The sequence below is a fragment of the Phragmites australis genome, chromosome 12 (genome assembly GCF_958298935.1).
Source record: "Phragmites australis chromosome 12, lpPhrAust1.1, whole genome shotgun sequence".
NCBI lineage: Eukaryota > Viridiplantae > Streptophyta > Magnoliopsida > Poales > Poaceae > Phragmites > Phragmites australis.
In genome coordinates this window covers 29,840,947-29,851,798 of record NC_084932.1, presented here as the reverse complement: position 1 = coordinate 29,851,798, position 10,852 = coordinate 29,840,947, and the positions used below count along the sequence as shown (strand labels likewise).

General features: G+C 43.2%; 1 protein-coding gene across 1 annotated transcript; it reads right to left on the bottom strand.

Annotated features, from left to right (window-relative positions):
* Positions 1–7,903: 7,903 nt before the first annotated feature.
* LOC133886099 (laccase-19) lies at positions 7,904–10,352 on the bottom strand. Its single transcript, XM_062325828.1, has 3 exons — positions 10,211–10,352; positions 8,376–9,885; positions 7,904–8,252 (listed from the first exon to the last, which is right to left on the bottom strand). The coding sequence occupies exons 1-3, from the start codon at positions 10,316–10,318 to the stop codon at positions 8,098–8,100; spliced, it is 1,773 nt and encodes a 590-aa protein (XP_062181812.1). The 5' UTR covers positions 10,319–10,352; the 3' UTR covers positions 7,904–8,097.
* Between the last annotated feature and the right edge of the window lie 500 nt (positions 10,353–10,852).

The window sequence follows — 10,852 nt, the reverse complement described above, 5'->3', positions numbered from 1 at the left end:
ATTCAGAGCTTACTTCTCTTAGAGATGTTCATGCTTCTACTATTGAGAAACTTAAAGATAAAATTGAAAAGAATGAGAAACGTATTGTGTAGAATTGCAAATAAACATAAAATGTTAGTTGTTCAACTTCTAATTTATTTGATTCAACTTCCTGTTCTAATTACTTAATTCTTGAATTAAAATTGTATGATACTAATACTAGAGTTTCTCATATAGCTAATGACATGACTACTCATGAGATTTTTTAATGCTCTAATTATCGTAAATAAAAGAAATCCATGAATATTGCTTATGACTAGTGTCCAGCTCTTTCTAAATAAGTTGATTACTTAAAACAAACTGTAGAACACTTTTTTAAAGTAATAAAAAAAATCTAAACCTAATTTTAATTCATCTAAAACAAGCACGTATAAACAATGTTTAGATTTTAATCATTATGCTTGTTATAAGACAAACGCACACACTCTTGTTAGAGCTCTTAACAGTAGCAAATTTTAAACGCTTGCTGAACTAAAAAGATTGTTTTTAAATCTACCAAATGTTTATCTTCTACTATTAATACAAATGTTGCTACTTACTTCTAAATCTAAACATCGTGTAAGCGTCCTTCACAACGATCAGTCTCATCAGGCTCTATATATATTTGTACCGATCTCTTTGTTTTGACGTGAAATATTCGTACTATTCTCACTGTACACTCAAAACGCAAGTCATGGGGTCGTTGTCGATTTATGAACGTCAGGCTCACTAGGTAAACCAAGCACATGCATGCCTGGTCGTTGGCTCAGGTGCACGAGTTTCACATGCCTGCTTGCATATATAGCAGACACTAGCAAGATGACGATCCACATCGTCCCTAAGGAAATGTGTACCGCGTGGACTAGTATTGATTGTTAAATCTTAAAATATCATTAAGAAATAGAGTTTGGGAGAGTCAAGTACTCAAGTTCTTGTTCTGATGCTGAGGCTACCGTATAGCTGATAGGGTATACTTTTTACCCTATTTGTAGACCCATCGGCCTCATCCTCATTCTCATCCCCATCCCGTTGTCTAATAGGTAATTATTGAATAAATACATACTTTTAGATTTAATTTAATTATTAAATAAATCATAAATAAAATGATATACTATTATTATTCTGTAACAAAAGTATAACCTAGACACATATATAACATAACTACATATGTCTAATATACTCCATAACATTAACGATACAATACTGCTCATCATGATTAAAATAAGATTAATCATAGCAAACATATCAATCGGCAACGAGCGACGCTAAAGCCCCTATGATGACGATGCAGAAGATGACAACAAATAGGAAGCAGATCATAAGCAGTCGATGGCGATGATGAAGCAGATAACAAGCAATTGCGCGGAACCCTTTTTACAAACTTTATTCACCTTCTCCATAAAAATTTTCAAAAATAATGTCGTTTGCATCATATTCTATAGGGAGAAAGTTTGAAAAAAATGAAAAAAAATTGAAGCGTGCGGCTCAGTTATTAACTCATGTTAAGGAAAAGTGTAACATGCAAACACATATTTTTCTTGTATAAACGTATTTTAATAGAATCTTTAAAATTGATTTCACTTTATTTAGAGTTTTATTAAATTCTCTATGATTTTTATAAAGTTCACAAGCATAAAGTGAATATATTAAGAAACAGCACTTTAATTAACTTTTTCATGTCTACTATTATTTTTTCTACATAAATCATAGTATAAATAAACTAATGAAAGTGGTTTTACTAATTTTTGAGGTGTGATGGGTCAGTTATGAATTAATCTAGTCGCAACACATTTACACAATCATGCATGTTACAATAACTAATTCATGAGTTCATGTATTTTTAAAAGATATAGGATCATGTAAAAAGACTAACAAAATTAGTTTCATGATTTTTGGATTAGCAAAGAGTAAACTATGCATTTAACTTGGTTTAACAAATAAAATTTCTCACAGAAAATTTTGAACTTTTTTATGAGTATAAATACTTTTATCATGTAGATCATGTTACAAGGAAGCCAACAAAATTTGTTTTACTTGATTTGAAGCTCAGATGAATTAGTTATTGATTTTACAAGATTGAGCCCTTTTTTAGGTTTTTTGTTGAACTGCGCTGAAATTCGATTAAACCGCTCGATAAATCGAGAAAACCGAGCGGTTACCGACCCAAACCGCTCGGTAACCGACCAAATCAAAAATGCGAGAAAATCGCTCGGTAACGGAGCTGCAGGATATGAAAATTTACCTTCAATATTTTCAGTATTTTAGTCTACTAATTGGTGGATTAATACAGGTGCCAATGTTCATGTGTGTGCTGGCATCTCAATGTTCTCTTCTTATCAAGTCATCTTTGATTCTTCCATCCTAATGGAGAATGGGTCACATGCTTCTGTTTGTGGTGTTGGCACGGTAGATCTGAAGTTTACTTCGGAAAAGATCGTACAACTGAGGAACGTGCAGCATGTCCCTACAATGAACAAGAATCTAGTTAGTGGCACCCTTCTTTGTAGAGACGGGTTTAAGGTGGTGTTAGAGTCCAATAAAGTAGTAGTATCAAAGTATGGATAATTTATTAATAAAGGCTATGAGTACAGAGGCATGTTCCCCTTTTCCCTTTCTGATTTTAGCAATAAGTATGTGAACCATATTTGTGGCAATGCTAATGATGATGCTAGTGTTTTGCATTCGCGGTTATGTCATTTAAATTTTGGTTCTATGACTCAACTTTTCAGCATGAGTTTAATTCCAAAATTTTCCATGGTCAAAGGTTCTAAGTGTTATAGTTGTGGTACTTCCTTTGTAGATATATCTACTGAAGAAGTATCATCTTCAAGAAAATCCTCAACTTCAATGAAGAAAATACGTTGGCAGCGGTGACCTTGAACGTATTGCTCATCACAATTGATACATAGGCCCTGCTTGCGACGGTCTGCCATCTCAGTTGGTGTGAGACGATGCAACACCCTTGATGTAGAGGGGGCCGAGGCTGCTATATTGCTTGGAGGCATGCCGGAGACCGAAGTGCCTGAAGTTGTGTTGGCCACCACAGCCACAGGTGCGGAAGGATGCCCAGACTGTGTGAAAACAGGCGGCCTTGACCGATTGCGACGCTAATAAGAAATGGCGAGACTAACAGCTTCATCAATATCCATTGGGCGGGCGAGCTCAACATCAATCTAGAGAGGTTCTAGGAGCCCCATGGTGAAGAACTCAACTTGATCTTCGTCGGTGAGGTGAGGAGAATGATGGAGCTGGCGGTTGAAGCGTTCTTGGTAATCAGCGATCGTCCCGTTGAAGGGAAGATGAGCAAGCGTACCCAACTTATTGGTCCGCATGGGAGGGCCAAACTTGCGATGTCATAAGTTCGTGAATTGACTCCAAGATGGATGTCCTTTGGCCTTTTGGTATTTATGGTACCACGGGTGAGCATCCCTTGTTAGATGAAACAAAGCAAGACACACCTTGTTGGAATCTGCTGTGCACTGGCCTTCAAAGAATTGCTCACAGCAAACCAGCCATGAGAGTGCGTCTTTGGTGCCATCATATTGAGGAAATTCGAGTTTGGTGTATTTGGGAATGGTGATGCTGGGGGTGAGGGATAGATTGGGGGTAGAAGGGTATGCTGGGTGGCTAAGTTGTGGAGGGTAAACTTGATGGTGAGTGATGGGTGATGGTGGATAAGCCGACTGGGTGTGGGGATAAACCATCTGGTATTGATATGGTGAGATTGGATAGGATGTGGGTTGAATATATGCATCTGTGTAAAGATTGAATGGTTGAGGGGCTACTGGTAGGTATGCGGAGCGAATAGTAGGGGCTGGAGGCGTGGCAGTGACGGTGGCCAGAAGTTGGGTGGAGGGAAGCGGCTGCTGAGGACATGTGGAGGATGAGGCATCACTAACAATGCCTGGCAAGGACACAGGAAGAGGCGCAACGGGTGAAGCCGCAGCTCGGGTCTCCAACTCCGCAAACTTGGATGTACATAGCTTGCATAGTTGTAGTGGTCGTGTGGACCCTCGCATGGGCGTGGCCGGGAGTCAGCCACCTATGCTGCGGCCTTGGTGGTTTTCTTTTTAGGTGGTATCCTACCTCTCTTTGTACTTCTATGTTCGAGTCACCATGGACGACGCGTTGTTGGTGCAAGAAAATGTCTTCCACGAATAAGTACGGCTAGAGCCTCCTCTAGATAAGAGATTCAAGCTTAAGAAAGAAGTAGAGAGGAAGAAATACCGATATGTTTTATCACCAAGAGATTGGCCCCTAGCCTGATGGCCACGAGTCTGTATTTATAGTGTCATGCGGAGTGTAAGTATACAAATATGCCCTTAAAGAGATAGCGATGCGAGTTACCACCATACTACAGGGACTTGGGGCTAGTCGAATTACACAGCTTGGGTTCAGACAGAATACAATTACCCCTAACTAGAAGATATTATCTACTATGGTAAATACAATAGTGTAGGTGACCCAGACGGTGCGATACTCGACGGGTCGTCAATTGCGGCATGGCGTCACACTGTCCCAAATGTCAGGATGACCTTCACTTGCACTAGGATGTCAGGATAGCCACCACTTGTATTAAATACCGGTCACTTCCTTGCAGACGGAGGACGACTCGTTGGCGGAGAAAAATACGACAAAGGATGAACAATCCCTTTGTCTTTATACCTTATTTTGTATAAATAAAAATTTCATTGATCTGCATGCTGGGGTATTTTTCCCCAACAACATGCAACAATTTATATTTCAGAAAGATAAATTGCATGAAAGTTAAGAGCACAAGAGTAATCACATGAATTTTATCCCATGGTATCAGTGATTTACAGATCACCCGTAATCCATGTTAAGGTGAGTTCAAGCTTCTAACCACTCTTCTATCAAATATGCAATTCACACTATGAGAAGAGGCTCACACCGAATAACTTAATTTGAAACTAGATTAGAATAATGAACTACTCAATACCTTAATTCCACTAGAGTACTCCTTTACCCCTCTGTTGAGGCGTGCTCAAAACCTCTAACAAGCACCACCAGTGCTTCTTCACAAACTTCTTTGAAGGACTCAATGGTGTAACTACCTCAGAGCTGTTTAGGAGGCTACAACCTCCAAGAGTAACAAGTCGATGACATTTACTTGAAGGATCACTAGTGCTACAAAGCTTAAACGCTACAAAGCAATGCACTAGATGCTCTCACACTCTCAAATATGCAATCACTAAGCCAAGAGAGGGAGAGGAGGACGCCAAGTGCTCAAGAGTTCAGAATGGACATGGTAGAGTCTTCTTGAATAAGCAAGAGGACTATTTATAGGCTACAATCTAAAATGTAGTCGTTACCCAAAGACTAACGCTTTTTTGCTCTTGATGGTCAGGCCGTAGTACAACTGGTGATCAGATCTCCATTGACCCAACAGCTATATCAGAGCAATCATTACCATGACTCTGAGGGCAAAAATACAAAATTAGACAACATACGCGACCATATTTACCGAAATAGACAACATATCGTCGTATTTACAATTTTAGCATTCATATTCGGCACCTCATTTACCGAAAATTGACTTTCGGTACACCGTACACCAAAAATACCATATTCGGCACACGTGTGCCGAATATAGTACTGTAGCACCGTATTCGGCACAATTTTATATGCATTTTTATCATTTCATGTAAATGAAGCATTACAAAGGAACTCACTTTTTCATCATATAAACTAGGGCTGAAAATAATTTTAGAAATTAGTACATCACATAAGAAGAATACTAGTGAATTTTCATAGATTTTTGGGAATTTATTTGAGACACTGACAATTATTAAAAGTTATAAAAGTAGTTTTTTTTGGAGAATTTTAGTTTTAAATATACAAACGATTTTTCGGTGAATCTAATTAAAATGGGTTGCACATGGATTATGGAACACGTAAAAAAAGTTTTAAAATTTTTGGAGTAACAGAAGACCACCGTTTTGAAAAAGAGGGAAAGCAAAATGTAAACGCACTAATGTCACTGTTCATGCGCGGTACTGTTCATGATAATGGAACTGTAGCTCATTTTCAGCACAGTACCGAATACGGTGCTACAGTGCCATATTCGGTACACCGTGTGCCGAATATTGTATTTTCGGTGTACGGTATACCAAAAGTCAATTTTTGGTAAACGAGGTGCCGAATACGAATGCTAAAATTGTAAATACGATGGTATGTTGTCTATTTCGGTAAATACGGTCACGTATGTTGTCTAATTTTGTATTTTTGCCCAAGCCAAAATTGAATTGGCGGTCAGACCGCCACTGATCTCGGTCTGACCGTGACCCTAGAATAGAGAACCAAAACTCTCTATTCCCATGGCGGTCAGATCGGGACGCCCAACGGTCAGACTTTGAGCCGGAGCAGTGAGTCCAAACTCTCTGTTCCCTTGGTGGTTAGATCGGAAAGCCCCACAATCAGACCGCGCGGCAAGAAATTTGAAACTTCTTCTTATTTGCATACAGCAGTCATACCGATCACCACTCAGAACATTTGCAAAGACAATTTTTTTCTTCTCAAAGTAATTCCTCACTCTAGATGAAATACAAGTTTAAATAATTACTTAGATAAAATACAAGTTTAAATAATTATGACACTTTTGATGCTCAAGTAAATGCACCACTCAGCATGCCATAGGCCATTGGTTCCTGACATTGAGATTTTGGACTTTGAGTGAACGGTTTAATGAGTTTAGGGACTCAAAACTGTATTTTTAGAGTTTAGAGACCTACGTGATACAACATGAAAAGTTTAAAGATGGTCAGTGTATTTTACCCACCTTCTTTTAAGAGAAGATATGGGCCTTTTTCCTCTTCACTGCAGAGCAGCAACAGTAAACTAAAGGGGCCGTAACATAGCTATGCTGTAATTTTCAAGAGTTTTTTTTTATTTTTATATTTTTGAGTTAAAATTTAAATAAATAGATTCCCGGCAGATGTATTTGCAAAACTAGGCGCCTGCAGCCCTCTCAGGGGGCTGCAAACCTCTGAGATGGCGGTTATGGGCATTTTTCCTCTAAAAATGTTTTTTTTTCCATTTTGTCCTCTAAAAATGTATTTTTTTGTGTAATTAAAGAAATAAAAAGGAAGGGGTGTAAGGAAATTAAGAATTTAAATTTGGAGTAAGTTATGTAATAGCTGGAGAAAAAAATCAGCAATTAGTAGTCGCAGCATTTTACGTGGGTATGGGTTGCGAACGAGGACAAACATAGTATTAAACATATGGTGAAAACATTACAATACACTGTAACCGCGACGACACGATGAGGAAACAAAGGTGGCATATACGGTTCGCACTAAGACCTACTTATTAGTGCACCGATCCTAATCATAATATGCCTTAGGGAGGGAAAGTATGTCGGGTAACATTAGGTAGTCTCTACTGTGTGCATCTAAGATACTTTCCCTTTCGGAGGGCATCGGGACCTGCCGCCTTAGCACGGCGGGTTCTCTCCCGCTTCCTTTCCCTCTTAGCCTCTCGAGCCTGAGCCACGGTACGGTCGTGTGTCGTCTTCCTCATGCGCTCTTCTTCCTCCCGCTTGAGGCGAAGTTCCCTCAGGGGGCGGTAAGGCGCCGGGTCGGGCGGGAATGCCGTACCCGCCCTCTGAGGGGGCGGTTAGGCCTACCACCCTCTCAGGAGGCGGTTAGGACCCGTAACCGCCCTCTCAGAGGGCTGCAGGTGCCTAGTTTTGCAAATACCTTCACCGAGAATCTATTTATTTAAATTTTAACTAAAAAATATAAAAATAAACAAAACTCCAATTTTCAACGAGGCCGGACTACACTTAGCTGGGCCAATATTCTCATGCTCACACAAGAAGAAAAGAACAAGATGAATTGAATTGTTACGTTATTTCAAATTCTCGTTTCCTCATAAATTTCAATTATATTGGATCAGCTTACTCTTTTGACACGTACAATGAAATCCTACAGAAAAGAATTATATCTTTTACAATAAGAATGACCACCAGGAAGAAAAATACGACAAAGGATGAACAATCCCTTTGTCTTTATACCTTATTTTGTATAAATAAAAATTTCGTCGATCCTTTTCAAGACTCTACGGCTGACTGAGACCATTGGCGCCACATCTCTTGTATTCCGCCGGTGGTGGAGGCAGGCTAGTCTCGGGTGTCGGTCCGTTCTCCACGATGAACGCCGTTGCCATGCCCATCACGATGTGAAACTCGAAGTGGCAGTGCAGGTACCACATCCCTGCTCATCAAAATTCAATCAAATTTCAGTTATAATGTGATCGATTATGGGTCAAGTTAAAAGAATATATACAGACTAGTTTCAAGCTCGATCAGCCTAACATTATGCAAGAGAGGCATGCACCTGGATTGTCTGTGACGAAGCGGATTGCGGCCCATCCTGTCCTGGGCACCTGCACGGTGTTCCTGAGCTGCGGGTTGTGGTAGTTGAACATGTTGACGTCCCTCTTGGGGTTGAAGTTGCCGAGCCCCTGCGCGAGCACGAAGAAGTCGTATCCATGGAGGTGCATGGGGTTGGAGTCACTCTGCAGCAGCGCCGTGCTCTGGAACACGATCTCCACCGAGGTGTTGTATTTGAACCGCCGGAGCTTGGTCGCCTTGAACGTCGGCTCCAGCACCTCCTCGAGCGGCCCCGGTGGGATCATGTCCCTATCCGTGTAGTTGTACGGGTGCGGCGGCTGCTCCGGGAAGTCCTCCGTGTACACTCCCTTGCTGGTGCCGTCGTAGTGCCGCTCCAGCAGCGACGTGGTGGTCGGGTGGTGGAAGGAGACGTTGTTCATGGTGGCCACAACGATGGTCTCGTTGCTGCGCCGCCGCTTGCACACCTTCTTGCCGTCGCGGCAGATGGAGCCGAGCCCCAACGTGATGAAGAACCGCTCGTCGACGTGCATCGGCACGCGGTGGCGCTCCGGGTACGCGAGCCCGGTGAGGTTGTTGTGGAAGTAGAAGGACGGCATGGTGTTGTGCTGGTTGGGCATGAGAGGCACTGCCACGGGCAGGCCGTTGTTGTCGCTGCCCACGCCGGCGTAACGGACGAGGCCACGAGAGACGAACACCGGGATCTGCGGGTCGGGCTCCGGCGGCTGGTTGGCGAGCGCGATCATGTGGTAGTGCGCCGGCGGGGCGTCGGCTTTCATGAGCACATCGATGGCCTCGCCCGGAGCGACAGTGACCATGTCCGTCTTGAACTGCGTCAGGTAGTTGCCGTCGGCGCCGACCACCGTGAACGTGTGGCCGGCAACCTTGAAGTAGTACTCGGAGAAGAGCGCCGTGTTGACGATCCGCAGAAGGTAGCTCTGTCCGGGCTCCACGTCGAGCACGAAGCTCTCCTCCGGCGTGCCGGAGCAGTTGCTGAGGTCCCCGAGCTTCCCGTTGATGGTGGCTGACAGCGGGTTGTCGTCGAAGTTGCCATCCGCCATCCGCCGGTCGAGCTCGACGAGGTCGAGCTGCCACCACTCACCAATGATGATGGGCACGTCCCTAGCGGGCGTTGGGAACGGGTACTTCCCGTCCTTGGGCCGGATGACGATGGCGCCGTTGATGGTGGCGCGGAGGCAGGTCACGTGCGCGTGCCACCACAGCGTGCCGACCTGGCCGGTGACGTTGAAGCGGTAGGTATGGTCGCCACCGGGAGGGATGGGGCACTCGGTGACGAACCCGGCACCGTCGGCCCAGCAGCTCCGGATCTGCCGCACGCCGTGCCAGTGGATTGTTAGGCCATGTGCCAGCCGGTTGACGATGTGGACGACCACCGTGTCGCCGTCGGTGACGTCGATCTGCGGGCCCGGGAACTGGCCGTTCACCACGTAGATCTTGGTCGTGTTGCACAAATGTGTCACGTTCATCTCGTGCACCTGGTGATCATTCAGACCAAACCAAATCGATTCTTTAGAAACATGCAACTAGATCAACATGATACAGCTCACAACTATCTTTTAACCACCTTGCTTAAACTTATCTAGTAAGCAAGCTTGCCACAATGGGTGTCCATAAAACTGACACTACAGCCAACCAATACGAGTTTCTAGCATTTTGTAAAGATCGTTTACCGTACCAACGAAACATTTTAGCATGAATCAACAACCTAATTCGCTTTCGAATGTTGGAGTAAATCGACCGGAAGATTATCAATGACATATTGTTAAAACGATGACTATACATATATATATCGATACTTACCACAAAGGTGTGCTCGACGACCGCCGCCTCGCCAACAGCCGCCGCCGCAGCCAGGACGACAAGGGCCATGCAGAGGACGGAAGCCGCCATGGAGAGCTTCTTCCCCATGACAGCCAAGAACAAATGTGTTAACTTGGTTTACGAATTGATGCTTCGATTCTCCTAAGCCTGTCACGTGCTCTATATATACCAACGGCAGAGCTCTAGGCTAGGCAGTCGACACGAAATACCTGAATCCAACGGCCGTTTGCAATGGTTGACCGGCCAATCACATCCGAGATCATGGGAGACAAGTAAAACTCTCTTCTACTTTTTCCTGCATGACGCATGCAAGCATGAAACATAAGCAGCTGGTTCCATGCATGGGCTGCAGCTTCATGGAAAGATCGCACGGAGATTAGCATCATCGGCAACCTCCTTTTTGCACCAATCAGGGGGTTAACCCCAGCTTTTGGTAATTGTAACTAAGCACAACTCTTGCACGCAATGGATTTTTCACCTCTCAAGAGAGTGCTGATTAGGATGGAATTAATCCACAGTCGAGGCATCCAAATCATATAAAATTCGTAACTGAGAAAATATACATGACGAATGCACCTTTTTGACAGCCTGGCGGTAGCTTTCGCACCAGTTTACACGAGA

What these genes read in the sequence shown, in the direction of transcription:
- LOC133886099 (XM_062325828.1), bottom strand. Translation starts at nt 10,318, where the DNA reads ATGGGGAAGAAGCTCTCCATGGCGGCTTCCGTCCTCTGCATGGCCCTT. An exon ending in TCGTCGAGCACACCTTTGTG is followed by an intron (nt 9,886 to 10,210) that starts GTAAGTATCGAT and finishes AATGATCACCAG; the next exon opens with GTGCACGAGATGAACGTGAC. An exon ending in CTTCGTCACAGACAATCCAG is followed by an intron (nt 8,253 to 8,375) that starts GTGCATGCCTCT and finishes TTTGATGAGCAG; the next exon opens with GGATGTGGTACCTGCACTGC.